Source organism: Zingiber officinale, chromosome 2B (genome assembly GCF_018446385.1).
Source record: "Zingiber officinale cultivar Zhangliang chromosome 2B, Zo_v1.1, whole genome shotgun sequence".
NCBI classification, from domain to species: Eukaryota; Viridiplantae; Streptophyta; class Magnoliopsida; order Zingiberales; family Zingiberaceae; genus Zingiber; species Zingiber officinale.
Window position 1 is genome coordinate 2,910,675 of NC_055989.1, and position 26,463 is coordinate 2,937,137.

General features: G+C 35.3%; 1 protein-coding gene across 2 annotated transcripts; it reads left to right on the forward strand.

Annotated features, from left to right (window-relative positions):
• The first annotated feature begins 396 nt into the window (after nucleotides 1–396).
• LOC122045087 (beta-galactosidase-like) lies at nucleotides 397–23,713 on the forward strand. Of its 2 annotated transcripts, none has more exons than XM_042605148.1 (18): nucleotides 397–489; nucleotides 2,451–2,661; nucleotides 3,497–3,736; nucleotides 4,377–4,523; nucleotides 5,468–5,546; nucleotides 7,482–7,665; nucleotides 9,474–9,539; nucleotides 11,920–12,165; nucleotides 16,130–16,336; nucleotides 16,454–16,757; nucleotides 16,849–17,008; nucleotides 17,111–17,219; nucleotides 19,638–19,773; nucleotides 19,899–19,954; nucleotides 20,037–20,336; nucleotides 20,415–20,540; nucleotides 22,137–22,844; nucleotides 23,379–23,713. In XM_042605148.1, the coding sequence occupies exons 2-18, from the start codon at nucleotides 2,529–2,531 to the stop codon at nucleotides 23,544–23,546; spliced, it is 3,369 nt and encodes a 1,122-aa protein (XP_042461082.1). In that variant the 5' UTR covers nucleotides 397–489; nucleotides 2,451–2,528; the 3' UTR covers nucleotides 23,547–23,713. The 2 variants fall into 2 exon arrangements, with proteins under 2 accessions (XP_042461082.1, XP_042461081.1); XM_042605147.1 differs by lacking the exon at nucleotides 397–489 and adding an exon at nucleotides 511–644.
• The last annotated feature ends 2,750 nt before the right edge of the window (nucleotides 23,714–26,463 follow it).

Here is a 26,463-nt window from a genome sequence, read left to right on the forward strand (position 1 = left end):
CCCTATATATAAGTTCTAAATTATTGCATGATTCAAATTCAATCCAAAACACTAAGAGAAATAATTAAGAGATAAAAATTTAAATTTCAATAAGATTCATCTATATATATATATATTTTGTGTTCTGAAAGTAGATAAATTTTTTTAAAAAATGTTCATTTAATTTAAAAAATATATAAAAACCTAATAATTTGACAAAAATTTAGATTCTTATAGAGTTATTTATACTTTTGATTAAAAATGAGATATATAATACTTTTGGATAAAATTATTATCATATATAATGTAAAATTTATGAGATGTGAAAGACGGGAATAAAATGGACGGTTCATATAACATTTTTAATTAAAAATAACTAAAATAATAAAAAAAATATCCTTTTGGTTTTTTTTCTTTGGTCCATTTGGCATAAATAATAGGATAAGAAAGATCTCTCTGATCCTCGGTCTTGCGAGTGGCGAGTGGCACTGTCGCATCGGGCGATCGCCGGTGAGTTCTCCCCTTCCTCCATCCGCCGCCTACGCGTCTTGATTGATCCCCTCTCGGGCGGCCATCTCGTCCTATCTTTCATCTTCCCATAGTTTTCCCTTCACAAGTCACCGACCGGCAACTCTTTCATGTCTATTACGATGTTATCTTGCAAGGTTCAGTATATTTGGTCATTCTCCCAACTCCATGGCGATCCTTGAGTTACATCCATGCGGATCATGCCCCATTGTGTTGTTGTTTTGAGTTTTATAGTCTGTGTGAATATTCACTTGTTCTTTAGCGATGTGCATATTTTCTTTAGATCGAGATGTTATTTGGTCAAATTTTCCATTTATAATTAAGTTCTAATCAAGCTCTGATTGTTTTGGTTGAATATGAATGAACTGTAGGTACTGTATTTCCATACTACCAAATTTGACCTGAATAATGGATATGGTTTTTTCTTCGTTTCTAAGTTTAACTGGCCGATGCTTTTGATAGTGACATAATAACGTCCTAAAACGTCATCAGTCGAGTTTACAGATGGAGATGGAATAAGGTAACTTTGGATTGGGATTGTGGTCGTTCTACCACCACCTGTTGATTGACTACCCAAAAAAAACTACCATTGATTCAATAAGCTATTTGCTTGAATCCACCATACCAAACCACACTCTGTAAATGGAAATTGATGTGGATAGAATGCTGAAACCATTCTCATTTTGGAGCCACATGATAAAATCTTTGCCATAGTGGTAATTGATACCTCGTGTGTGATTTCTCTGACAACAAGATTCAGAGAAATACAAATAGATTAAGAGAAACAGAAGCACTGATATAACAATTTATTTTGCCCCTACTTCACAAAGAGAATCCAAATCTATATGATATTCAAGTAAAAGTATTGAGAAACCAAATGTTAAAATTAAATTGACCTGTGCGTCTAGTTCATTCAAGTAAGCTCAATGCCCGTTGAAATAATTGAAGACTTCCAATGGAATATATGAAGGGGAGCCTTGGTGCAACGGTAAAGTTGTTGCTATGTGACCAAAAGGTCACGGGTTCGAATCTTGGAAACAACCTCTTGCAAAAAGCAGGGTAAGACTGCGTACAATGGATCCTTCCCCAGGGCCCCGCATGGCGGGAGCTTTGTGCACCGGGCTGCCCTTTTTTTTTTTCCAATGGAATATATATGTTTTTTTGAAAAAAATCATGATCTGGAGGGATGACTAATTCAATCCTCAAGTCGGATTTTGAAACACTAGAGAAACCTGGACAAGCCCCTAACTGTGCCTTGCAAAAGTCTAATCCTCCCTAGACTTCTCTTTCAATGCCAACGAAGAAAATGAGTATAATCTCATCTCATAACATCCTTGAGGAAAAAAAAAATCCTTCTCTATAAGGTATTTTGTTCTATCTGATTCTGCATACACCTAAGCTGCTGTAGTAAGCTTTCATAGAGGAAAAACTATAGCCCCTCATGAAATCAGGTTGAAGATCCACTCAAAATAGTGTACTGTTATGTGTGGGTATGTTAAGCGATTTGTTCCTTTGATTCTGTTCAAATCCCATGTGAATGAGGATATTTTGTCATGTAGAGAAAAGTCCAGCTAACAAGTAATGATCAAATTATAATCTGGTAATTGACGTAATGACACTTTAGAGAGCTACGGAGACATTTTATGATTACAAAAGATCATTTCTATTTATTTTTCTTTTGTTTGTTGTAACAATTGAAATCATTATTGTAGCTTTCTAAAAATATTTCGCTTTTTCTTTTGTCTATTTTCATCCTCTCATTTGATCCTGTTAGTTGTTAAAATCTAGGTTTTATTACCATTGTTTATGTCAACTCTAAGATCAAATGGTAACCAACAACTAATAAATGCTTGAACTAAAACTTTTGGCATGTACCTGACATGTTAATGTTGTTGCTTAAAATTTATTTTTAACATATGATGTAAAAATACTGTTGTCTACAGAATTCCTTTCGACAGATGTTGTAAAATACTGTCGTCTACAGAAGTTTTGTTGCACAAAAGGGAAAAGCTTCTGATAGCATGGCAAGCATTTCTCCAGTTGGATTGCTTTCTCCCAATAACTATTCTCATAGAATCTGGGAAGATCCATCATTTATTAAGTGGAGAAAACGTGATGCACATGTTCCTCTTCACTCACATGATACGGTTGAAGGTAACAACATTTTGATATATTTCTAAGGGTTGTAATGCTTTTATGAAGGTTTAAAGTTTAAGCTCAGTTTCCAATGTTAGAATTTATAGTTTGGTCTTGCATGAGGTTTATCATGTTATGATCTGATATATATGTTGGGCTTGATGTTTTTCATTGGATATAGTTACTCTATTATTTTAACCTAGTATCATGTTATGATCTGATTGTTTTCATGTTTTGGAAATCCTGATGGAGGTACCTCAACTGTGTGATTCCAATGAAAGCATACTTGTGATAATGATATTGTCTACATAGACAATAAGGATACACTTTTTTAACATATATGAGATGAAATAATGAGTGATCTGACATGCTTTTGGTAATTTCAACTTGAAGAAGACAAAGCTAAATTTTCTAAACCAAGCCTTTGGAGATTGCTTCATCCTGTACAATGATTTCTTCTGTGATCAAGAGTTTATTAGCGACTTCTTACAATGCTAAGGCTTCAGGCATTGACTGTTCCTAGAAGCTGTATAAGTAATTGGAAGGAATCTCATGCAGCAGTATTGTCTCTTTTTCTTTTTTTTTTCTTTCTATTTTTCACTGTGTGCCTGCTTTTAGATTCACTTTAAATGAATTGTTACTCTATGTTGTTTAATTGAAGATGTATAACTGCTGATCTTGGTCTTTGCTCATTTATCTTACTTCCTGGTCATGGCAACGTAGAGGTAGAGAGAAATTTTTCTTTTTTTCCTTATACGTCTATTTCTTCTATTCTTCTATATTCAATAACTTGAGCCAATGCAATTGCATTGTTATGTAGTTAACCACATAGCTTTGTTTTCAACTAATGCAGGTTCTCTTAGATATTGGTATGAACGAAGCAAAGTTGATTTTCTAAATGCAAACTTGGCTCTCTGGCATGATGATGCTGTTTTTGGTGCTTTGGAGAGTGCTGCTTTTTGGGTCAAAGGATTACCTTTCGTGAAATCTTTAAGTGGGCACTGGAAGTTCTTCTTAGCTACTTCTCCCGAAAGTGTTCCTGTGAACTTCTATGATATTACTTTTGATGATTCAGACTGGGTAACACTGCCAGGCAAGTTTACTGTTTCTAGTTCTGAGCTATATCAACAACATTTGTCTGTTATTTCCTAGGTGCATCTGTCTTCATTTTTCTTTTGTTTTTTCCTTTGCTGCATCTGTCTTTATTCCATGCAGATAGGTGCTAATAGAGGAAAAAAATGGAATCGAAACTCCTGTTAACTTTCCTTGATCTTTGTTCCTAATAGAATCCATGGTGTTGTATTTGAGGAAATGATGGACATTATCATCTTATATTTTATTGAGGAAGCTGAAGTTCTCAGAGGAAGAGTTTCCATCATTGTTAATATGGCTCTGAAAGATAAATATCATACTCTTACTGTTTATTTACCTTATATATTTTGATCTCGAATGATCAATCTATGATATTATTTTAACATTAATAGAAGGAAAATCTCAACTAGTTAAGTATACTGGATATGTTTGTGCTTTCTTCACAATACAGATCATGCTTTAATGATTGGCATTTGGCATTAGTTTAACTTTAATTTTGTGGAAATACTAGACTCTCTGTGACTTTCCCTCTTGGTTAATTTTTAGCATGATTTCATGGGCATGCCCCTCTCTCTTCCTGTGTCTTTCATATGTGCTACTGTGTAATTACCAACTCTGACACAATTGCCACTGTTGAGCAGTTCCATCAAACTGGCAGATGCATGGTTTTGATTGTCCCATTTATACAAATATTGTTTACCCTTTCCCCATGAATCCTCCATATGTTCCTTCAGATAACCCAACTGGATGTTATCGTAAAAGTTTTCGTATTCCGAAAGAATGGAAAGGTATGTTCATTTGGCTTATTTGCTGTATCATTTGTTGTTGTTGATTCTTTAGATTTATGTTGCTTTTTTTACTTTTCTTTTTATTATTTGGCAGAAAATGAATTACATCTACCCCTTGGAATTTGGTTGTTTCTTTTTACATTTCTTTTTGTCATATGGGATTGATAGAGGGACTTGGTGATGATTTGAATTTAAAATTTGAGTGAGAGGGTATTATGGAATATTCCCAAATTTCAAGGGATGCATCTGTGCATGTATTTATCTGAATTAGCCATCATTTTCTTGACCACTGGTTTTCTATTAGATTCATATTCTTGTAAGATATTGCAAAAGAAGATAAAACAAGAAGAAAAAGAAACAAGAGATAGGACACACTATAGCACAGAGCTATTTATGGCATTTGTGTTATTAACATTGAAGTACAGCTGGATTGTAGTGGTCCAACCAAGGCGATAGGTGATGATGTGGATTGAGAATGTGCATTTGTAAATGTAATTCATAATCTCGTGATGAACTAATGCATCAAAAGAAGATATACTAACTAATAAGAAGAGAAAAGTGATATGATACGGTATTAGGCATAGCTATATATGACATGTTATCAACAATAAGTACAACAGGGTCGTAATGTTCCAACCAAGGCAGTAAAGTAAGATGAATAACTAACATGTGTTTGTGGGAATGACACTAGCAAGTTAAAGCAATTAATTAGCAGCAGTTCATCTTTTGGAAGAAAAGGGAATTCTTGATCATTGCACCACTTGTGAGCTTGAAAAATCAAATCGGAGGATAGTAGATGAACTTGTTATATTTGTACAGATTTGCATCTCTCACCTTCTTGTGTTCTTCAACTTTATTGTTTAATATTGATTATCCAGTAGAGACTGTTTTGATGTACCTCCACTAGGCATTTAGTTATCCCACTTTGTGTTTATACTTGTCAGGTCGGAGAATACTGCTGCATTTTGAGGCTGTTGATTCTGCCTTTTTTGTTTGGGTGAATGGTGTTCTTATCGGGTATAGGTGTGTCTTCTTAGAAATTCTCATTATTAATCCTGTTGTATTATTGCTCCTTTTTCATGCATTGCTCATGTTCATACAAAATCCAATCATTGTAGATTGTGCTAGTCATCTGATAATTAATTTATGATTATTGTTTGCCAGACTTTGTATAATTGAATTTTAATCATTGTTGCTCATGGATTCATCAAAGTAAGTTTCCCTCGGCATATTTTTTTTTCCTCTTGGAAAATAGCGACATCAAACATGGTCTAATAATCTGTTGTTTTATTGGCTTGACAACATAGTCTAAGCAAATTCATTTAAGCCAAGCGCTAAACAGCTGGAGTAGATATACCAGCAGAGTGTAGGAGTGTTTCGGCTTTGGTCTGAATTGTAGTGGAGTATCTTGTTGCTACTGAAGGTGAATCGAGAGGGTGCATCTACTTTGCTTGTGCTTGGGTGGATATTTAATGAGCTACTATCAACAAAAAGGAGAGCATGCAAATCTTCCGCATAGCTTCCTTATTTTTGTCAAAATTTGGTTATTCTGAAACGTGCAAGATATTGCCACTAAGAGTCGGATAAAATTGTCAATGGGAGATCACAAGAAGGAGGGGAACTACAAACATTATGGAGGTTAAGGGGATTAGATATGATGGAGGGGAAGGAATTGAATGCCAAGGCGAGCATCAAAGAAGGTGAGGATAGCTAGAGTTAGTGTGAAAGCTGCCTTGTGATTACATGTAGAGGTGGTAAAAGCGATGCGAGAACTTTAAGAAGAGGATCATTCCCTTAATGTTGTGGCACTCTTTAGTGGCTGATGTGGGGACCGGTGAAGAGGATGCAAAGGGAGAAGCTTGGAGGAGGTGTACCTTGAAGAGAGTTATCAAGAACATGGTGTGTTTACCATATATGATGGGTTACCACTGCATTAGTCTTCTCGTCATGCGAAAAGGGTAACAAAGGAAGCTTGACCAGTGGGAGAGGGATTCCACTATCCACATAATGCTCGTGGTGAGAGAAACTTGTCAAGGAAGGGTTTTTGCCTTTTGGCATCAGTAGGGTGGGGAGGTGTTCCTAATAGATTGGAAGCATTCTATTGTTAGAGCATCCACATGAATTTCTTTATAATATCTCTAAAATTTGAGGTAAATCATCCACTTTATTAAATTTAAATCATCATTTTCACCACATATTACATCAACTATCCTAAAATTTCCATTATCTCTATTTTTTTATTATTTTCTTCTCTCTCTTCCATTTTTTATTATTTTTTCTCTCTCCCTATGTAATATCTACTTTTTATTATCCAATCCATTCCTTTTATTTTTTCTCTCTCCTAAATTAAATGATATTTTAATGTTTGGGAATGGATTTCATTTCTTAAATTTAGAGAAATACTATTCATGAAATCTAAATTTAGAGAATGGATATGGTAGCTAATGCAAAGTTTTTTTTAAGTAAAATGTAAAATTTAAGGTAAATTCTATGTTTAGGGAAGCTGATGTGTATGCTCTTAGGGAAAAACAACAGTGAGTGGCAATGGCGGACTCAAAAAAATTAGTTAGAGTAATTTTCTAAAATATTTATGAAAAGAGAAAAGAGAAAAGTGGCGAAAGAAAACTAGCTTTAAGACAACATGTTGTATGTGTGTGTATATGTGTGTGCATAGACTCAACACCATACTCTGGAACTGGAAAATCCACTTTCGGATTAAACCCACAATACTGATAACCCAATCACTCAAATAACTTAATTATTATAAAACGGGGAATACATGCAAAATGTTGTTTAATATTAAAATTGATATGCCTTGGTAAGTATTATGTTGATAGCCTATTTGAACATGCCAATTTTTAGTCTGCAACTTAAGAATGATAATATGCCTATTTCATTGCACGAAACCTTGATTTTCCTATTCATTCTTTGTACCATGTCCCACATGTGCTGATGCAGTCAGGATAGCAGACTTCCAGCTGAGTTTGAAATTACTGATCACTGCTACCCTTTTGATTTGGACAAGGATAATGTTCTCTCTGTTCAAGTCATGAGATGGAGCGATGGTTCATATTTGGAAGATCAAGACCATTGGTGGTTGTCTGGTATTCACCGGGATGTACTTCTTCTATCAAAGCCCGAGGTTTGGTTTATGTCAATTTTTCTGCATGCATAGAAGTCTTTGTTAATCCATGTTGGAATTTCGTTCATGTCCACATACTAGGGCTATAGGAGTAGTTCAGTGTGCCAACATCCTTGCACCGCATATATACCATTAGTTGTCAATACCATGGTTCACAATCAGGTTTCATGCCTCAATTCTTGGATGTCTGTTATTGATTTGATCAGAAAATTTTCTGGTCCAAACAAAAATACCTGATCCAATTGGAAAGGGTAAAGATATATGGTATTCAAATTTAAGTTTAGATTGGATCAAATTTGAAACTGAAGGAGAGCCTTGGCGCAATGGTAAAGTTGTTGCCATGTGATCAAAAGGTCACGGGTTCGAATCTTGAAAACAGCCTCTTGCAAAAAGCAAGGTAAGGCTGCGTACAATGAATCCTTCCCCGGGACCCCGCATGGCGGGAGTTTCGTACACCGGGCTGCTCTTTTTATTGGATCAAATTTGAATGAATGAAGACAAACTTTGGAAAATCAAGCCATCAGTTGGCAAAAGATTCTTTGTTGGTGCAAAAAATTGCGCACCTCAGTATGCCCCAAGTTGTTGACTTATTGATCTGGTGTATGACATTGTTTTGTGATTATGAAATTCAACTATTAGGGATTCATAATTGTGGATATCATAGACCTTTGATGAAGTCAAGCCTTCATCATTACATACCTCTAACTATCTACAGAACCTCCTATCAGAAAACCTCTGTATAGTAAATCATAAAAATGTTATCATAATTTCCTTAAATTTGTTCTATTAGTAAATCTTTAAACTGCTCTATTTTATTTGATGCCACCTCTGTTTCTATTTAAAATTCATAGACAAGCAAAGTGATTGATGTTGGTGTGAGTCGTGAGTTGGATGTGCCTACATCATTGCCGTTTTTGGTTGCACTCTTCCTCTCCAGATCCATAGATGCCTTGGTTATCCTTGTCTTCAATCCTTAAAGTTTATGGCAAATAGGGACAGAGTATCAGGCCATGACCTTAGCAAGGTGCAAGCTCATTTGGGTTGATAATTGAGATATGTTCCTACAAAGCTAATGAAGTTGTACTGAAATGCTATGTATATAACTTAGAACATAATATTTCATAAGAGGACAAAAATTACCATTTTAAAGAGAGAAGATACAATTTATGGAGATCATCACCTCTTTTTTTTGGCTCTAATGATTAATTGGTAGTGAATTTAATAACCAAATCGTTACAGTTACAATATATCTATATAAGCTTGGTTTCTATAATACATCTGAATCATCTTGAGGAGGATTATGAGCATGACATGTATTGTGTATAATATGGGGATGTTAGTGTAATGTTTCATCAATAATATCTATCTATATATATTCATATTATATAATATAGGTAGTAAGGGCTACTAAGATTATGTAGAATATTTCTCCAAAAATTAACACACTCAAAATACAAAAATTTAAGAACTTTATTCTAAATTATCAAACAGCCATTCTTTTACTTTCCATTATGTTTGTCAAGAGATGTATTATCTTCTCATTTTATTGGTCCATTTCTCAGCTTATATGTAAAGTAGGAATTGAATTCTTTTTGACAGTATATTTTTATATGAAACATCATTCCTTGTTGTTGGCAATTTGGCATCTTTTCAAAGAAAAAGGTGACTGGCTTGGCCAAAGTTTCCCACTGGCCACTTGGGTAAATCGGGAAGTGCAGATCGGTGATGGCCTCACAAGTTTTTCAAACTCCCCAAGGCAATTTGACATCTTTATTTTATATGATGATTGCAACCTTGTACTTGTGCAGGTATTTATTACAGATTACTTTTTCAAGTCAACTCTGGACCAAAATTTTCTCACAGCTGATCTTCAGGTAAATTACAGATTAAATGTTCAAAACAGTTATCCAAACTTAGTGGTTCAGTTGCATAAAAGGAATTGTCGGGTATTTTGTGTTTTATTAATAGTTCATGTGAATATAATCCATTATGCATTCCACCATTGGTGTTATGTTTTTTGAAATCACATCTAGTGCTCCTGTTCTTTCCTTAATTTCATAAAAGTCTTTTTGGTTGTGTAATTCAATAAGGAAAGAGGAATATAAATTACTTCCTTGGGATGCAGTTAAAATTGAGTGGTGCTTCTGGAATCTCCTGTATTGTATGCTGATATCATTATGTATCATTCAAACCAGCAATTGAAATTGCTCTGAACCAAAAATTTTAACCTTGATTTAGGTCAGTTAAGTATTATTATGATGCGAATTTCAACAGATGTAGCCTACCCAAATAATTGGTGCAGTTCTAAGATAACACAAGGAATATGCTTTCTTTTCTTCTCCTTTTTTTCTTTCTCAATTTGTATAATAGCCAACATACTCTTTGCCTTCAGATGAAGTATTGTTATACATAAAGGAAAAACTTGATCTATCAACTAAAACACAGTAAATTCATTATTCATTTAGATCCTTGACTTCTTAATGTCTGGTGTTGTTATCCATCATTCCCTTCAAATAGATTTTAGTTTTCCTATAGGTGATTTGTTACATGAAACTAAACAAATCTTATAGTTCATTTTTTTTGAGGCAATTGGATGGGAAGTGCCCACCAAATTTTATTAGCTACAGGAAAATAACCTTAAGGTGTTTTTTTATGTACCTCGATTGCACAAATCACCTTAATATATGTTTGCTAAGATTACTCCTTTGAACTCCTAAAGCAACCGTTACAACATATTTTTTTTGTGAATAAAAGAAATTTTCAAACTGTAAAACCTCATCAAGGTGATTTTAAAAAAATCACTGATGGAGGTTTTCAGTGTGAAATGATTCCTATGCCCTACATTCAGATACTGAGCTATATTGCTAAATTATCTGAAAGTACGTTATTTAAAGCTACTAATCTACCTCTAAATTGTAGCTTTGATTGGAAATCCTATTTCATATCCTACTTGAAAACAAGCTAAGCTTACTTCTTATACTAGTTAAGAATAAGATTCATAATGAAGTTAATTTAAAATAGTTTACCTTGCAAGAATTATGAAGTTGAGCAGAATGGGCACAATGAAATGAGAGTGAGCAGACACTGGAGAGAAGTGACGGCAAGAGATCTAAGAATACAAGACCAACTGTGAAACTTGGAATGAAAGAGGCATGGTTCTGCAGGAGGACAACATGCAGAACACTAAAATAAATTGCAATGCATGGATTGAACTAAATTTCTGTTGTCATTGCAGTTACTAGGGCACTTGAACTTATTCCTCATGTGTGTATATTAATATTATTGCTTATATCAAGTTTCTGACAAGCAGTAATTTTTATAAATTGCTGATATGGTCTCGAGTATAGGATCGAGTCACAGGTCGAGATTCGGATCCGTACTTGGCCATGCAACACGTAAGGGGAAAAGGGAGAAGGAAAGACTCGTCCTAGACAGAGTCCCAATTACTCAAATTTTCTTCCTTTCTTCATTGATTACTCCTTTTATAAGGAGTTAATTACATGGACTATTCAAGAAAAAAAGGAAAAGACAATCCCTAAAGGAAACAAGGAATCAAATAAATAAATGCCCTTTATTTATTTCTACTTATAACAGTAGCCAATTTGGGCAGTAGCAGAATTTGGACAGTAACCAAATAGGCAGTAGCAGATTTATTCAGTAGCTAATTAGGTAGTAGCAGATTTATTTCAAATTGTCAAATTAGATAGTAGCAGATTTATTCCCAGCTAGTAATTTGCTTCCGATTATAGTGGCGCCCAACAAAGGCGTCCACATCAATTGCTCAAGTTTCAGCAATTGTTAATCTGAGAAAATTTCCCCATCATTTTGTTAGTGGTTAAATTAAGTTTAATCATGTCTAAATCTTTTGAAGATCATTGTAGGATCGTTGTATCATTTCAGGCTTTTTGAAATGAAATCTTGAGCCAGAACTTGTTACTAAAAAAAACAAAAAAAAAATTTGAAGGCCTTGAAAAGGTGTATTTTCGACCTTGCGCACTCAAACTTGTTCAAGCATATGCCTTTCATATGCTCATTGCTCTTATCATTGATGATTGAACCAAACTATTGACTCACAATTTCTCAGATTTTATTCTGAAAACCCTCAGCTAATCTAGATTCTTTTTGTTTGGACTACATTTAGTTGCTTATATGCTGCTTCAGTTGTATTCTCTAGATGCTGAATTTTACCATTGAGAAACATTTTACTGAGGTGTGGATTTGTTGGCTCGGACTCACTATCTATGACTTGTTCAGGTTGAAGTAAAACTTGATCTCTGGCAGAACTGTGAAAATGTTAGTCTTTCCAACATAACCATGGAAGCAACATTGTATGACAATTCTGGATGGTCTACCAGTGGAAAAGATAATGACGAAATGGATCTAAGTTCATATGATGTTTTGCATTTGAATCTGAGACCACCTCCAACTGGAAGTCTTGGGTCCCATTTCTATTTGCTTGAGGGTAAATTAGAGAAACCAAGACTTTGGTCGAGTGAGCATGTAAGACATCTCAACATTCTAGGCAAGCAATTTATTTTGATGCAGGACACGACAATCTATGATCTTTCATTTTACTACTCAATCATTGCGTTTCCCTTGCAATACATTTAGCACATTTACTGGTTAACTTATCTAAAATTTAATTGGCTTTATCAATTATTTGCAATCTTCATGAGCCCAAAAGCGAAGCTATGTAAAAATAGTTTGCTTTGGAAGGAACCAATTTTCTAGAAAGTAAATTGTGCATATTGATTTGAAAATGACTTCTGGTGTCTGTTGTTTATTAAGTACAACAATACATGGACCAAAAACGACCTGACATGTGGGTTAATTCTATAACCATTTTATTTTGCCATTATTAAATTTTAATTTAAATATTCTAAATATTTGGCTTTTTACTTATTTCTTCTTGCTTAATTTGGCTAAGCATAGCCTATGATGGGCTAATCTAGGCATATATTTTACTAGATATGTATATTTAGTATCATGTATAGATTTAAATTTGTCAGTCATGGTTTTAATATTTATTTATTTAAATATTTATGTCAAATAGGATTGCCAAGGTTATTAAGAAATCAAATAGTGATAGTTCAAGTTTTAATTTGAAATACATTGATCAAGAATAGCTTCTTGACTCACAAAAATGGTTCTCTGAGCTAACCTTTTGTCTTTGAAATATTTACGGCTGTTAACCAGTCTTTGCTGTCAAACAAACACAACAATGCTAGTTAATTTTGTTTGAAGCAAACAAAGTTGTATAACAATTAATTGCTATTGGTAGAATTAGCCCAACATGCAGATGTGCTGAAGCTGTCGTTCTCTTTGAGGTTTCCAAAAAGGAATGCAGAAACGTTGGATAAGTTAATTATTTGTTATATTTTTCTATGTCTTGATGCAATTTGGATACATAATTTACTTTCTAGAATTCATTATATTTATTTCTTTTCTTTTTTATGAAATTCTGTTGGACTAAAATCTAGGTGCTAGTTCTATCCAGGAAAATGTACTTGTCAGTCCAACTATATGAGATGTCTCAGTATCTTTTTGTAGAAACATTGAAATATTTGGGTTACTTGTTTATTGTTGTCAAGACAAAATGTTGCAAGTTATGATAGATGGCTGTTTTCTTTCAAACTAATTTTTATTTCATTGTAGCATTGTCAAACTTCATGGGCAAATCAATATCATACTTAAGTCTTATAGACAAGGGCACGTTTTAAGAATTTTTTTGGGCCATAGAATGTTGATGAGATCAAACAAAATTCTGTTAATTTTTTTTCATTTTTTTTTATTGTCAATCAATCCAACCTGCCCATATGTGCAATTTCACATTGTGCTAGTCAAATTTCGATTTTTTGCTTTTGTTCATTATGAGAGTTTTTTGACACTACATTTGCGTTAAATACAGTAGGCTGATGCGCTGTTGTTTGCTGGATACAAAATCTTGTTAAAATCTGTTATTGAAGATTTTTAAGCCTGAGCATCATGCCATGCGTGTAAGTGGTCTATCAATGGTCTCGGCACAACTTCTCTGTATACTGGCTGCTACTTATCTGTTTAACGAGAGTTTGCTATGGGTACAGATACCATTACTTGAAAATCGAATCTTCCTTGGGACACTTAGTGTCAGGCATTCTCTTCCTGGATTCTTTAGATTTGACTGGATATACTTAATCCAGTAATAAAATAGGTTGCTTCAGCCAATCTATGCTGATGGAGGAAGAACCTATGTTTGAGGAAGAAAGAAAGTGGGGGAAAAATGAAGTAACAGTGGATTAACAACTTCTGTGTTGTTGGTTCTTTGTTGTTCTCTATTATGAGAACATTTCCCAAGGTGGAATTTTAGGAGATCACGTAGAAGTTGCTTGTGGCCCACATATAGCACATGCAGTCTGCGTGTGCAGTAACAACCCACATATAACACATGCAGTCTGCAAGTGCAGTTAAAAGAGAGACATGTGAACCATTTTAGACTAAGCTGAATTGGCTTAAAACCAATTATTCTATTTGGTATCTGGTAATTGGTAGCTTGTGTCTAACTTAAATACTTATTTTGCAAGTGATACTGTGATAGATAAATTAATTATATGCTTGTCACACATATATATGATATTTGTCACATTAAGGATCACAATTTACCTCGCCCCATCAAGACCCATCCCAACCTTAACCAGATTGAGGCCACTCTACTTCACCTGAAACAAAAATGGGATAGGGATGAGGCCTAAGAAACAACTCTTATATGTGGGGTGAGGCAGGTATGGATTGAATTTTTAAGCTCTACTCTGCTAGACTCGCTTGAATTAATTTACAACAACAATAACCAAGCTTTATCCCACTAGGTGGGGTCGGCTATATGGATCTTTTACACCATTAAGCTCTATCTCCTACTATACCATTATCTATACTTAAATAAATTTATCTTGTTTTATTGTTGCTAACGAAGTCTTTTTTGGTCATTCTCGTTTGATATGCCTGTTTGTCATTGTTTCACATTACCTAACTGGAGCATTTATTGATCGTCTAAGTACATATCCATGCCATCTTAAATGTGTCTCTCGGAGTTTTCCCTCAATAGATGCAACTCCAACTTTCTCTCTAATGCTCTTATTTCTTATTTTGTTCATCCTCGTATGCCCACTCATCTACCTTAATATCCTCATCTCTGCAACTCTCATCTTCTGCCCATGTGCTCGAGTCATAGTCCAACATTCAGCTTTATATAATATAGCGGGTCTAACTGCGAATTTGTAGAACTTTTCGTTAAGTTATATAGGTACTTTAGCAATACACCCGAGTTCTGGAGATGTAGTGTTCTTTGCTAAGACGTTACAGTCAAACCCTACAACACGTTGCTTTCGGGGAATAACCTAGCATTAACACAATAGTTTAATGGATCCATTGAATATTTGTCATAGTTTTAATGCTGGCCGGCAGCCTAACGCAACCCCTCTCCTTTATCCGGGCTTGGGATCGGCCATGACTGGCTCGTCATGGGCGGAGTTGCTTGAATTTAATTTACAATGTTATATATATAATAATAATATGTATTTTATATTATATATTATATTTTGTATTGTCATTCCAAACCTAACCCGTATGAGAAATGAGGAGGGGTAAGGATGGTGAAGAATTTCTCTTACCTACCCTGTTTCCTATATGGAATGGGATAGGAATTGAAAATCTCTTCTGCCTCATTGTCATCCCTATCTTATGGGATCTATTTACAAATACTGATTGATATATTTTTGTTCTGCATTGTATGATCAACATATGTTTTTTCCCCAATATGATGGATACTTTGATTAAATATACTTATTAATTGCATGTATGTTTGAAATCTTTATTAATGTAATTTTTGTTAATATTTTTAATACACAAACAACAAAGTCTTTATCCCACTAAGTAGGGTTGACTATATATAGTCTATTTTAATATTGACTACATATGGTTGCTAGTTGTGAGCACTAGATATTAATTACACGCAGGTTACTTATATACTGTTGATTACTATTGATCTTTATGTTGCATGTGTTTTTCACTTCTATGTGTCGATATGTAAGCTAGTCTTTTTTATCAATATAAATATTTCAATATTTAACATTGACCATCTATGCCTCCATCTATATGTGCATGCTATGCAATAGGTTTTCACATACCACTTGCGTATACTTTTTTAAACTTTACTTCTTATAAATGGTTGGAGAATTAATGTATGATGCATATCCATTTAGAGCTTTCTCAACTACAGTATTAGTATGATAATAATAATAATAATAAATCACAGCAGGTAGAATATTCCAAGTCTTTTGAAACATGTCAAATTTATAGCTTCCTCAACTTTTAAGAAAAGTTGAATAAGATATTACATCTAGTAAGGGAAATAAAACACATTTAACTTTCTAATTAATACCAAATGAATTAGTCCTAGACCCTAAATAGCATTTTCTCATTTGATAAACAGCCAAATTTGTATACTCTTGTTCTTGTGCTCAAAGATTCCTCTGGGAACATACTTGACTGTGAATCATGTCAAGTAGGCATAAGGCAAATATCTCAAGCTCCAAAACAATTGCTTGTTAATGGCCAACCTGTGGTTATTCGAGGTGTGAATAGACATGAGCATCATCCACGTACTGGAAAGGCAACTCTGGAAGCATGCATGATCAAGGTGCTTGTTTTTCAGTTTATTTATTTGTTTTCATGGAGTTGTACATCAACAAAGACTATTGTAGCTTAGGTAAAGTACGCCTTTTTACCTGACTACAATTCCATCTCCTTTTTCAAGGATCTGGTTGTGATGAAACAAAATAATATCAATGCTGTGAGAAATAGTCATTACCCTCAACATCCCAGGTGGTATGAGCTGTGTGACCTTTTTGGGGTTTACATGATCGATGAAGCAAATATCGAGACACATGGATTTGATTTATCTAGTACTTTTAAGCACCCAACACAAGAATCTAGATGGGCAAGTTCTATGTTAGATCGTGTAATTGGCATGGTGGAGAGGGACAAAAACCATGCATGTATCATATCATGGTCTCTGGGAAATGAATCTGGATATGGTCCTAATCATTGTGCCATGGCAGGTAAATGAATTGCAGAGGAATTATTGTAGTGTTAGGCTTGTACCCATCATTTCTCCATAAGCTTGACTATATATACCAAATTATATTCTAGGTTGGATTAGGGAGAAGGATTCATCAAGACTCTTGCATTATGAAGGTGGTGGTTCTAGGACTTCATCAACAGATATCATTTGCCCCATGTACATGCGTGTATGGGACATTTTGAAAATTGCTAAAGACCCAAATGAAAGTCGGCCCTTGATTCTTTGCGAGTATGCTTGTTAACAGTCTCTTTTGCTATCACAATGTTTTAGCGTGTTATTTCTTTGCCACTTTATTTGTTATTAGTTTTTTCTGAAGCTTTTCTCTGTCAGGTACTCACATGCTATGGGAAATAGTAATGGAAATATTCACAAATACTGGGAGGCTATTAATGGAACATTTGGACTTCAAGGTGGTTTCATATGGGATTGGGTTGACCAGGTTAATTGAAATCGAGATGATTTCAGCAGTTTTTTTGTTTTTGTTTTTGTTTTTGTTTTTAAGTTCTATCTACTCTGATCCCTTTATACTGTGTGCTGATACTTTGGTCACTCTTGTTGCTCTACTATAATAATTAAATTTATTCTATTATGATTCTGAACCAGTTGTACTGAACACTTTCCATTAATCATGCTAATTCACTATATTTCCGTCTCTATTTTTTCTCTGTATGTTGGTCGTGCAAAGTTATAGTTTTGTTATCAACTTAGTGATGCTAACATAACGCATGCTTTAATTGTTGATCTCCTAGTAAGAGATGAGAAAAGAATGGTACTTTTGGTTTATTGGAATAGCTATTCTATTCCTTGTAATTTCCATGGAATATGTGTGGTTACAAAAATTAACAGAAATACCAATCCCACTGAATTATTATTCCCTGATCATCCTTCATTCCAATTCCTTGCTTTATTCCAAGGAATAATTATTCCTAATCTATTTTACTCACCACAGCATATCTGTTGCTACTACATTCAGCTCTTAAAACTAAAACGAAAAGAATGCAAAGTTTGATGGAAAGACGGGTAATATCCCCAATTGTTTTTGCTAATTTAAAGACTTGTAATTTGATTGAGAAATGATTGTTTGGGAGCTTTTAATTGAGAGGATTAGCACGGTGATTTAAAGAAAATTGGTGAATTATGGTTGTGGTATTAGTCAGTTTAGTGAAATTCGATTTTATTGGGGGTGTGTTTTAGTTGAAAATGGGTTAGTAAAATTCTGAATCAATTTTATCAGGTTGTGTTTTAGTTGAAAAAGGATTAGGCTTGATTTTTTGAACTGGAGCCAGTTTACGCAGTTAAGTTGCATTCAAGTCTAAGTGTCTAACCATGTTTGTATAAATGAGAAGTTGATTTATTTGGTTTCACTTAAAAAACTGGGAATGAAGGGGTTGAAACCTTTTCTGTTGTTGTTGTTGTTGTGTAATGTGTGCAACCCAAAGGAAAAGAAAGGGTTTATGATCTTCTTCTTTGTCTCCTCTTGACTGACCAACACAATTTCTTTCCAAGAGTTTGGTTTTTCATCTTCCTCCCTGTCCATCTCCCCTCAAGAAATTCCTCTCTTCTCTCCTTTTGGTGGCCGGTGCATCAAGCAAGGAGAAGTTTGTGGAGTCTTAGGGCTGTGACTTGGATCTCTGTACTCTTGTTTTAGGTAAAGGATTGACAATCTCACCCTCTGTGTCTAGTTGGAAGTCTAGGAGATCCCTAATGGTTACTTAAGTCTCTACAAGGGAAGACTAAAACTAAGCCTTTTTTTTCCCCTCTAGCCGGGTCATCTGAATAAGTCAGTGCATATGAAGGGGATTTGAGCATCTTCCTGTTTATGGTTGTGAGTACCCTTGGATGGTAGGGTGACTCCTAAAGGGAATTTTCAGTTCTGTTGTGATCATAGGTAAGGTAGCTGCTAAATAAGAGGACTACCAAATCAAAAACCCAACAACCCCTCTAAAGGACTATTTCAAAGTGAGTGCATAGAGAAACAATTTCAAATTTGAGTGTCAGGTATAACAACTAAATTGTGGCATGGAAAACGTACAACACTTGAGTGGGGAGACCTGTCGTTATTGTTTTCAACAAGTGCCAATGCTGGCCTGTTACTTTAGGGAGGGTGAATTGAAAGCTTTTGGGTTGGACCAAACGGAAAAAAATAACATTTAGGGTAGGAAATGCCTTATGGACCATTGGACCCTTTGCCTAGAATAGGTTGCTAATCCAGGTCTATTAGAACCTGGTAAATTAATTTTTTTATATTATGCACACTTAACTAAATCAACCCTTATTCTTTATCAGGCACATGATGGGGGAGTTGGCCTTTATTTTTTATTATGCATTTGAGTATCTTGCATGTGTGCATAATGAGAACGGCCAACACTCATCATGTATACATAATAAAGAATAAAGTCATAAATATCAAAGTTGTGTATCTCAACTGAAGATCATCAAAGCAGTACAATTCTCTTCAACAAATCCAATGAAAGGTGCAAGGTTGTCCCTGACCTCCAGTAAGAGATCTTACTAGATGTTTTAACTTCTGCAGTTCTCTGTGTATCACTATCAATGTTAGTGAGTAAAACATCATCCATATATGGGACATGAATAATGGTCACAGAAGAGTGTTCTGAATAATAACTCAGCTGTTAGGAAAGTTACTGTTTCCATTTCCATTGGTAATATCTTAAGCTTTTACAATTCTTATTAACATGGTTTGAGGTACCAGCAGTAGTGATCCCTTACTGGTTTGACAAAAAACTGGTACCTATACTATACCAAATATTGTTAGTTGCTGTTTGTTGTTTGCTATAAATGGATAGTTTTAATAAACTGGTTTGGTGGATGCTCATAGTTGATTGCCTGCCTTTAGGGTTTACTGAAAGTTGATGTTGATGGATGTAAACACTGGGCTTATGGAGGTGACTTTGGAGATAGTCCCAATGACTTAAACTTCTGTCTGAATGGAATCGTGTGGCCTGATCGAACTCCCCACCCTGCAATGCATGGTAGTAATTATATTAATATACATCCCCTTAATGTGGATGAATGTTGATTTTATTGTCATCTTGGTTTCCTTTCATCTTCATTTTAAAAATAAATCCTTATCTGTTGTTATTATGGTTATTTTCAGAAGTTAAGTATCTTTATCAGCCAATAAAAATTGTTTTAGCTGAAACCAAAGTTGAGGTACGTCCTTGCTTTTTTTTTTTAATTTCATTGTGTATCTGAATGAACAGCATTTTGATATCTTATATCTACGTTTCTCTAGATAACTAATGCACAGTACTTCAACACAACACAAGAAATAGAATTCAGTTGGCATCTTCATGGAGATGGATGCAACCTAGGTTGTGGAACACTTAATCTTCCAGTAATACAAGCCCAAGAGAGTTATGGCATTGAACAAGAATCAGCACCATGGTATTCTGTTTGGAAAGCATGCTCAGCTAGAGAAGTATTTTTGACTATTATTGGAAAGCTTAGACATTCAACCCGGTGGGCAAAAGATTGCCATGTCCTAGCTTCTACTCAATTAATTTTATCTGCTAAAGATGATTCCATTCCTCATGTACTTCTTCAGCAAACCTCTATTCATATCAATATCATGCCATTTATCCTTTGCATGACCTGTGATTCTTATTTGCAGGTTGTAAGATTGATTTCAGATTCCAATTTGATATCCAAAAATGTTGGCAACATCATAGCAATTGAGAAACAGAATTCCTGGCAAATCAAACTTAACACCCAGACTGGAACAATTGAGAGCTGGAAGGTAATTTCTTGAGGGTGGCGCTCATATTTACATTTCAATCATAAATTTTGTGCATCAAAGTGAAGGTTTGCATCTTGTGGTGCTTTTGATACTCTCAAAATACATCTGGAAATTTCTGGTATTATATACCCCAGGACCTAGCTTTGTTATATATTGGTTTGGCAAATGTTAGAGATTAGATGCTTGTGGATGATGGAGGTCCTCAGATGCATCTTGATTCCTAAAGGATTACTAGCTGGACCTTGGAAATAATAGCTTAGGCAACTACAGTCATAGAATAATTATTGCATATTTTTTACACCCCACCTAGAGTCAACTATGTAAATAACTAGTTGCTACTATTTTTAGAGTAAGCATAATAAAATATATCATACCTCTATTGGATAACCACTATGATCCTTGGAAAATCTTGCTTAACTAACTTGACATCCACTTTGAAATTTAACTTTGAACAAAAAAGCAGTAAATACAAAAATTCTAGTCAGGAAGGCAACAAAAATGTGTGCATGCATATGGATAAGGCCCAACAGAGGCATATATCGACACGTCATCATTAGCATCTCAGTAGAACTACAACAGTGACTTCTATGCAACCAATAAACCATGATCAATACAATTACAAGCCTACATATGAAAATTAAACACCCCCTCAAAACACACACACACACACAAGTAGAAGACTATAATAGTAAAGGTGTTCTCTGACAATCATGCTATATCAATAAAACTATGAATAGTCATTGGCAAAGATCAATTAGGTTACGTCACTCCATAAAAGTGATACCCAGTGGCTGCCCAATAGAGGTATGACTGCATACTGCAGTTCATGGCATTGCATTTTGCACTCAATTTATGAGTGAATAACTATTTTAATATATAAGTTCAAAAGCCAAAGTCATGTCCAAATAAATACATGGGCCAAACCCTAGATGATATGCCATCACTATCAAAGTCAGAGGAGGAAGAATTTATTAACAAGTACAGAACTCTTGAAACTTGTACATCCAACACCAGATTCTAACCCCAATGTAAACTAGGGATGAATTGGTATAAACTCTTTTACACGTTTGTTTAATCTCACTTGGAGAGTTATGAGCTATAGCATTACGTAAATGAATTGTTATTAACTTGAAGAAATTTTAATATAGTTCTAATAATTCGAAATGATAACTATTTACATTTTTTAAGTCTTTTTGAATTTTAGAGTGTAACATTTGTCCTACCATATCATTTAGAAAATTTTGTGAGATTATTTCATAACATCTCAATAGAATTCAACTTTAGTTGGTCCTATTTTCGTGAATGTCTGAAAGCATTTATGAGCCAAAAAATTGTACTTTGCAGTATATTGAGCATCATTCAATCACTTTAGCAATATTAACTATTATTTCATATGTCAAGGCTATTGTTTACATTAATTTAGGCTATAGCATTAGTAACATTTGTTTGCTTATTTTTGGTTTGCCAACAAAGGTTCAATCTGGTTACCAAGGGAAAGTGATTAATGAGGAAAACCCATAATTCATTTGTTGTACTTGTAGAGAATATTTTAAATTAATAATATAAGAAATTGTTTAAGCTCTTGATTGACAACAGGTTGGAGAGTGTTCATTAATTAATCAAGGGTTACTTCCCTGCCTATGGAGAGCACCTACTGACAATGATAAGGGAGGAGCCCCCAACAGCTATCTCTGCAAATGGAAGGCCGCCTTACTGGATCGTCTCACATTCCATACAGATGAATGCTCTGTGAAGGAATTGACAAGTAATATGGTTCATGTCAAAACTGTATTTATAGGTGTTCCAAAGGATCAAGAAATCCTGCTGAAATCCAAAAGCTCTAACCAGGAGTCTGAGCCTATACATATTCAATGCAAAGTTGAAGTTAATTATTACATCCACAGCACTGGTGATGTCATTGTTGATTATATGGTAAATCCTAAAAATGATCTTCCACCTCTTCCACGAGTTGGAGTTGTCTTTCATTTAGAGAAATCACTAGATCATGTCTCCTGGTATGGTAAAGGACCATTTGAGTGCTATCCTGATCGAAAAGAAGCTGCTCATGTTGGCATATACGAAAGTAGTGTCCAAGATTTGCATGTTCCTTATATCTTTCCTGTAGAATCTTCTGGACGCACAGATGTAAGATGGGTAGCCTTTCAAAATAGCAGTGGAGTTGGTCTATATGCTTCTGCTTATGGTACCTCACCACCTATGCAAATGAGTGCAAGTTTCTATGGAACTGCAGAGCTTGAGAGAGCAACTCACAACCACTACCTAGTCGAAAAGGACTATGTTGAGGTATCGATCCCACATGTGCATATGCGAGAGAATTACATTGCATGCTCTTGTTTTACATCTTGCATGAAAATCTACGGCCAATAAAGTTACTCTAAATATGCAGTTTCTGAAAATCCAGCTAACTTATCCGTGTGGCTGATGCAAACATACTTGAACTAGTGAAAAACAATTAAGAGGAATTGCTGCATCATATACCTTGTTGTTTATTTCTGGGTCATTGCAAAATTTCTCCAACTTTTTAGTGATTTCTTGGTCTTAACTTGGCAAATTATTCTATACAGTTATGGTATTATCCACATCCACCAAACTGGTAAGCATTTATCTGACCAGCAAATAAGCCAACAAGACACTGCTATCTTGTTTGAATGTTCACTCCATTTGTTTTCTATGTACAAAATCTTTGGGTAAAATGTTGTGTACCGATTACAATTACCTCGTGAATTTTACTTGTGGGTGCAAAGAGATACTACAAACTGTTCGCACCCACTGGGGAGTTATGGCTGTTGTGAAATCATGCTCCTTTTTGGATTGCAGGTGCACCTTGACCACAAACACATGGGTATAGGTGGTGATGACAGTTGGTCACCTTGTGTCCACGACGAGTACCTAGTGCCTCCTGTTCCATACTCATTCTCCATAAGATTGAGTCCGATCATTCCTCCAACCACAGGTCAAGATATCTACAGATCTCAGATCCTCTAGTTATGCTTTCGGCAATTCTTCTGCAAAACAACATAATATTGAGGCAGATGGAGGTCTCACAATTTGAGGTATTTATTGTTTTATGGAATAAGCATTTGGTTATTGTTGATCGAATGAATGCCTTCGATGCTGAAGTTGATATTTAATAATCTCCCGTGCCATATTCATACTACTGCGTTTTCTGAGCAGATCCTCTGGACCATTTTTTGTGATCCAGAGGATGATCCTTTTGCATGTATTGGTGGGGATGAATGGTCCCCATCTATTTTATGAGTGGGGGTCATCTATTTCACCAATGTATGCAAAAAGATTATCACTTGGATCGCAAAAAACGGTCCAGAGGATTCGGCCCCACTTTTTTGCGCTAAGTTGAAGGCTTTGGAAGTTTGATATATGCCTGGACCATTTTGCAGGACAAAAGTGCTCCAACCCTTTTTGTTGCTTTTGAAGCTTTTGATTAATATAATTATTTTAATGATTAATCTTTTTGTTTTTTTTTACATTTTTTTAAATTAAAAAAAGTGTCTTCTAAATATCCTAACCTTTACATGATTTTTGTGGATGGGGTGTCATGCCCAGTATGACTTGTTACTGAACCATGTCTGGAATGATTTATGGCCAAACGATCTATCTCTACCCATGGCATGATCCAACATCTATCAGATCGCGTTGGACATGAGCCAATTTGAGTTGGATTACATATTTAGATTGTCAGGCTTATATATTCCCTTTACAATAAGAAATAGCTAATCTTCCAATAAACTAACTAATAATCATTTTTATAATTTTATAATAATCATTTCATCAGAATATAATTCATAGTTAATTTACAATCGAGCCAAATCCACCATTAAATAGTGAAATGAACTGAATCAAGTCAGTCTATTATATTTCCTTACATTATATATCATTCATTTAGTCCCCATTACACGCTTTTATAAACATAGTCTGAGGGCCATGGCCTGAGGCAATTACCTCCCATCAGACCAGCTCCATTGTAGGACAAACAGAACCCTACCCTACCCTACCCTACCCTACCCTAACCTATGCAAGGCACCAAATCCCCATATTTTGGTTCATTGAATCCTTATCTAAAGAACAAAGGCAAGGAGAGTAAATCCAAACTAAAGCCAGTGACCCTTCTTGTAAAGAACCCTAGTTCGTCCTCGGAGAATCAAATGTAAAGAAAAGAATTGCCACTTGGGACTGCAGGGGAAGTGCAGGTGTGATTGGACTTGGAGTTGATGGATTTTTGAACTGGATGTTCAGACTTGCAAACACTGGGGGGATGGTTGGGTGCATTGAACCTCTGGCCTGGCACCCAGAAGAGTCTGCTGGAGGCCATAATATTCCTTTTGATTAATTCAACAACATCCACAGAAGCATGCACAAGAAAACAAAAGCAATTGGCCAAAGGCATCGAAGGGCATACGTTTAAAACGCCCACTTAGATTTTAAAATTTTCAAAAGGTGTATTTATTTTCCATTTTACCCTTCTCGTTAATCACTGTAATGTTGTATTTAAAGAATAATATCATTATTGTATTGGATTTTAAAGAAGACGTGGTGTAGTGGAGAGTAGATCCTCTGGTCCGTAAATTGTGGATCAGGAGATGATCCATTACATGAGGATCCTTGATTTGGATGGACCTCATTTTTAAATAGGTTGGGTTCATCCAAATCAAAGGTCCACATCAGTGGATCATCTCCTGATCTGTAATTTGTGGACCAGAAGATCCCTACTGGTGGTGTAGTGTTGATTTTAAGATTTATGCATCACTAAAATGATATTAATTTTTAAAATATAACACCATATTGGTACTTTTTTTTTTTTTGAAAATCCAATACTATAACGGTGTTGTTTTTTTTTTAATATATACTATATTAATTGACAGGAGGGGTAAAATAAGAAATAAGTGTGTTTTTTTTTGAGAAATTTGAATGTTAAATGTATCATACTGATTGATGGGAAGGGTAAAATAAGAAACTAAGTATATATTTTTTTAAAAAATCTAAAAATTAAATCCATCTTTTTCTATTGAAATTCCCTAATTTTAAGTGCATCTTGGGTCAAGTTAACCCATTGAACCGGTTCGGTTTTTTTTTTACAAAAAGACAGTATAAATTCTGATCGGAGACGCAATGCATGTGTAATGAAATGAAACTTGGTGGACGATGCATCGATGCTGAGTTTGCATGCCCTGAGTTTCTAGGAGAGGAGATAAGCTAGCGCACGTCTGGTCTGATGGTGAGTGGAAGTGCAATGGTGGTGCTGCTGGCCGCGGCGGCTCTGCTGCTGTTGGTGCTGCCGCTGGTGCTGCCTCCTTTGCCTCCGCCTCCTCCCTTCCTTCTCCTGCTCCCCGTGGCCATGGTGCTCCTCCTCGCCTTCCTAGCCTTTCTCCCCAACACGCCCACTCCGCCGGATCACCTACAGTACTACTGATCATCATTAATTCATCCCACACCTCCCCAGAGGATCCATTAAGCTTTTTACCATCTTTCTTTTTTGCTATCTGTTTTTTCTTTCGGTGTCTCGTTCGACAGATGAAGAACGCCTGTTGAGCTGCGCCAGTGACAGTGCAGGAGATGAACTTGCAGTGCTTGCTTTCGGATAAGGCGTCGATGGCCAAGCCACAGGCTCGTAATTAGCTGAGCTGAGGGCAGTGCATGCAGGCGGAGTCCAGCAATGGGTGCAGCAGGGCAAGTGGGTGCGAGGACTGCTCAGTGCTCACTGGCTGCCTGCAGCTTTAATCGCCCGTGAAGAAAGAGTGAAACGAGGAGAAGGGAAATGAAAGAGAATGATGATTCAATTTGCCTGTTTCAGCTATCTGATCAAATAAAACAGTGATTTTTCCTTCTACATGTCATTTGATAAGAATTTAGTTGCCCTCGCGGGTGTAGCTTAGTTGCATTTGAT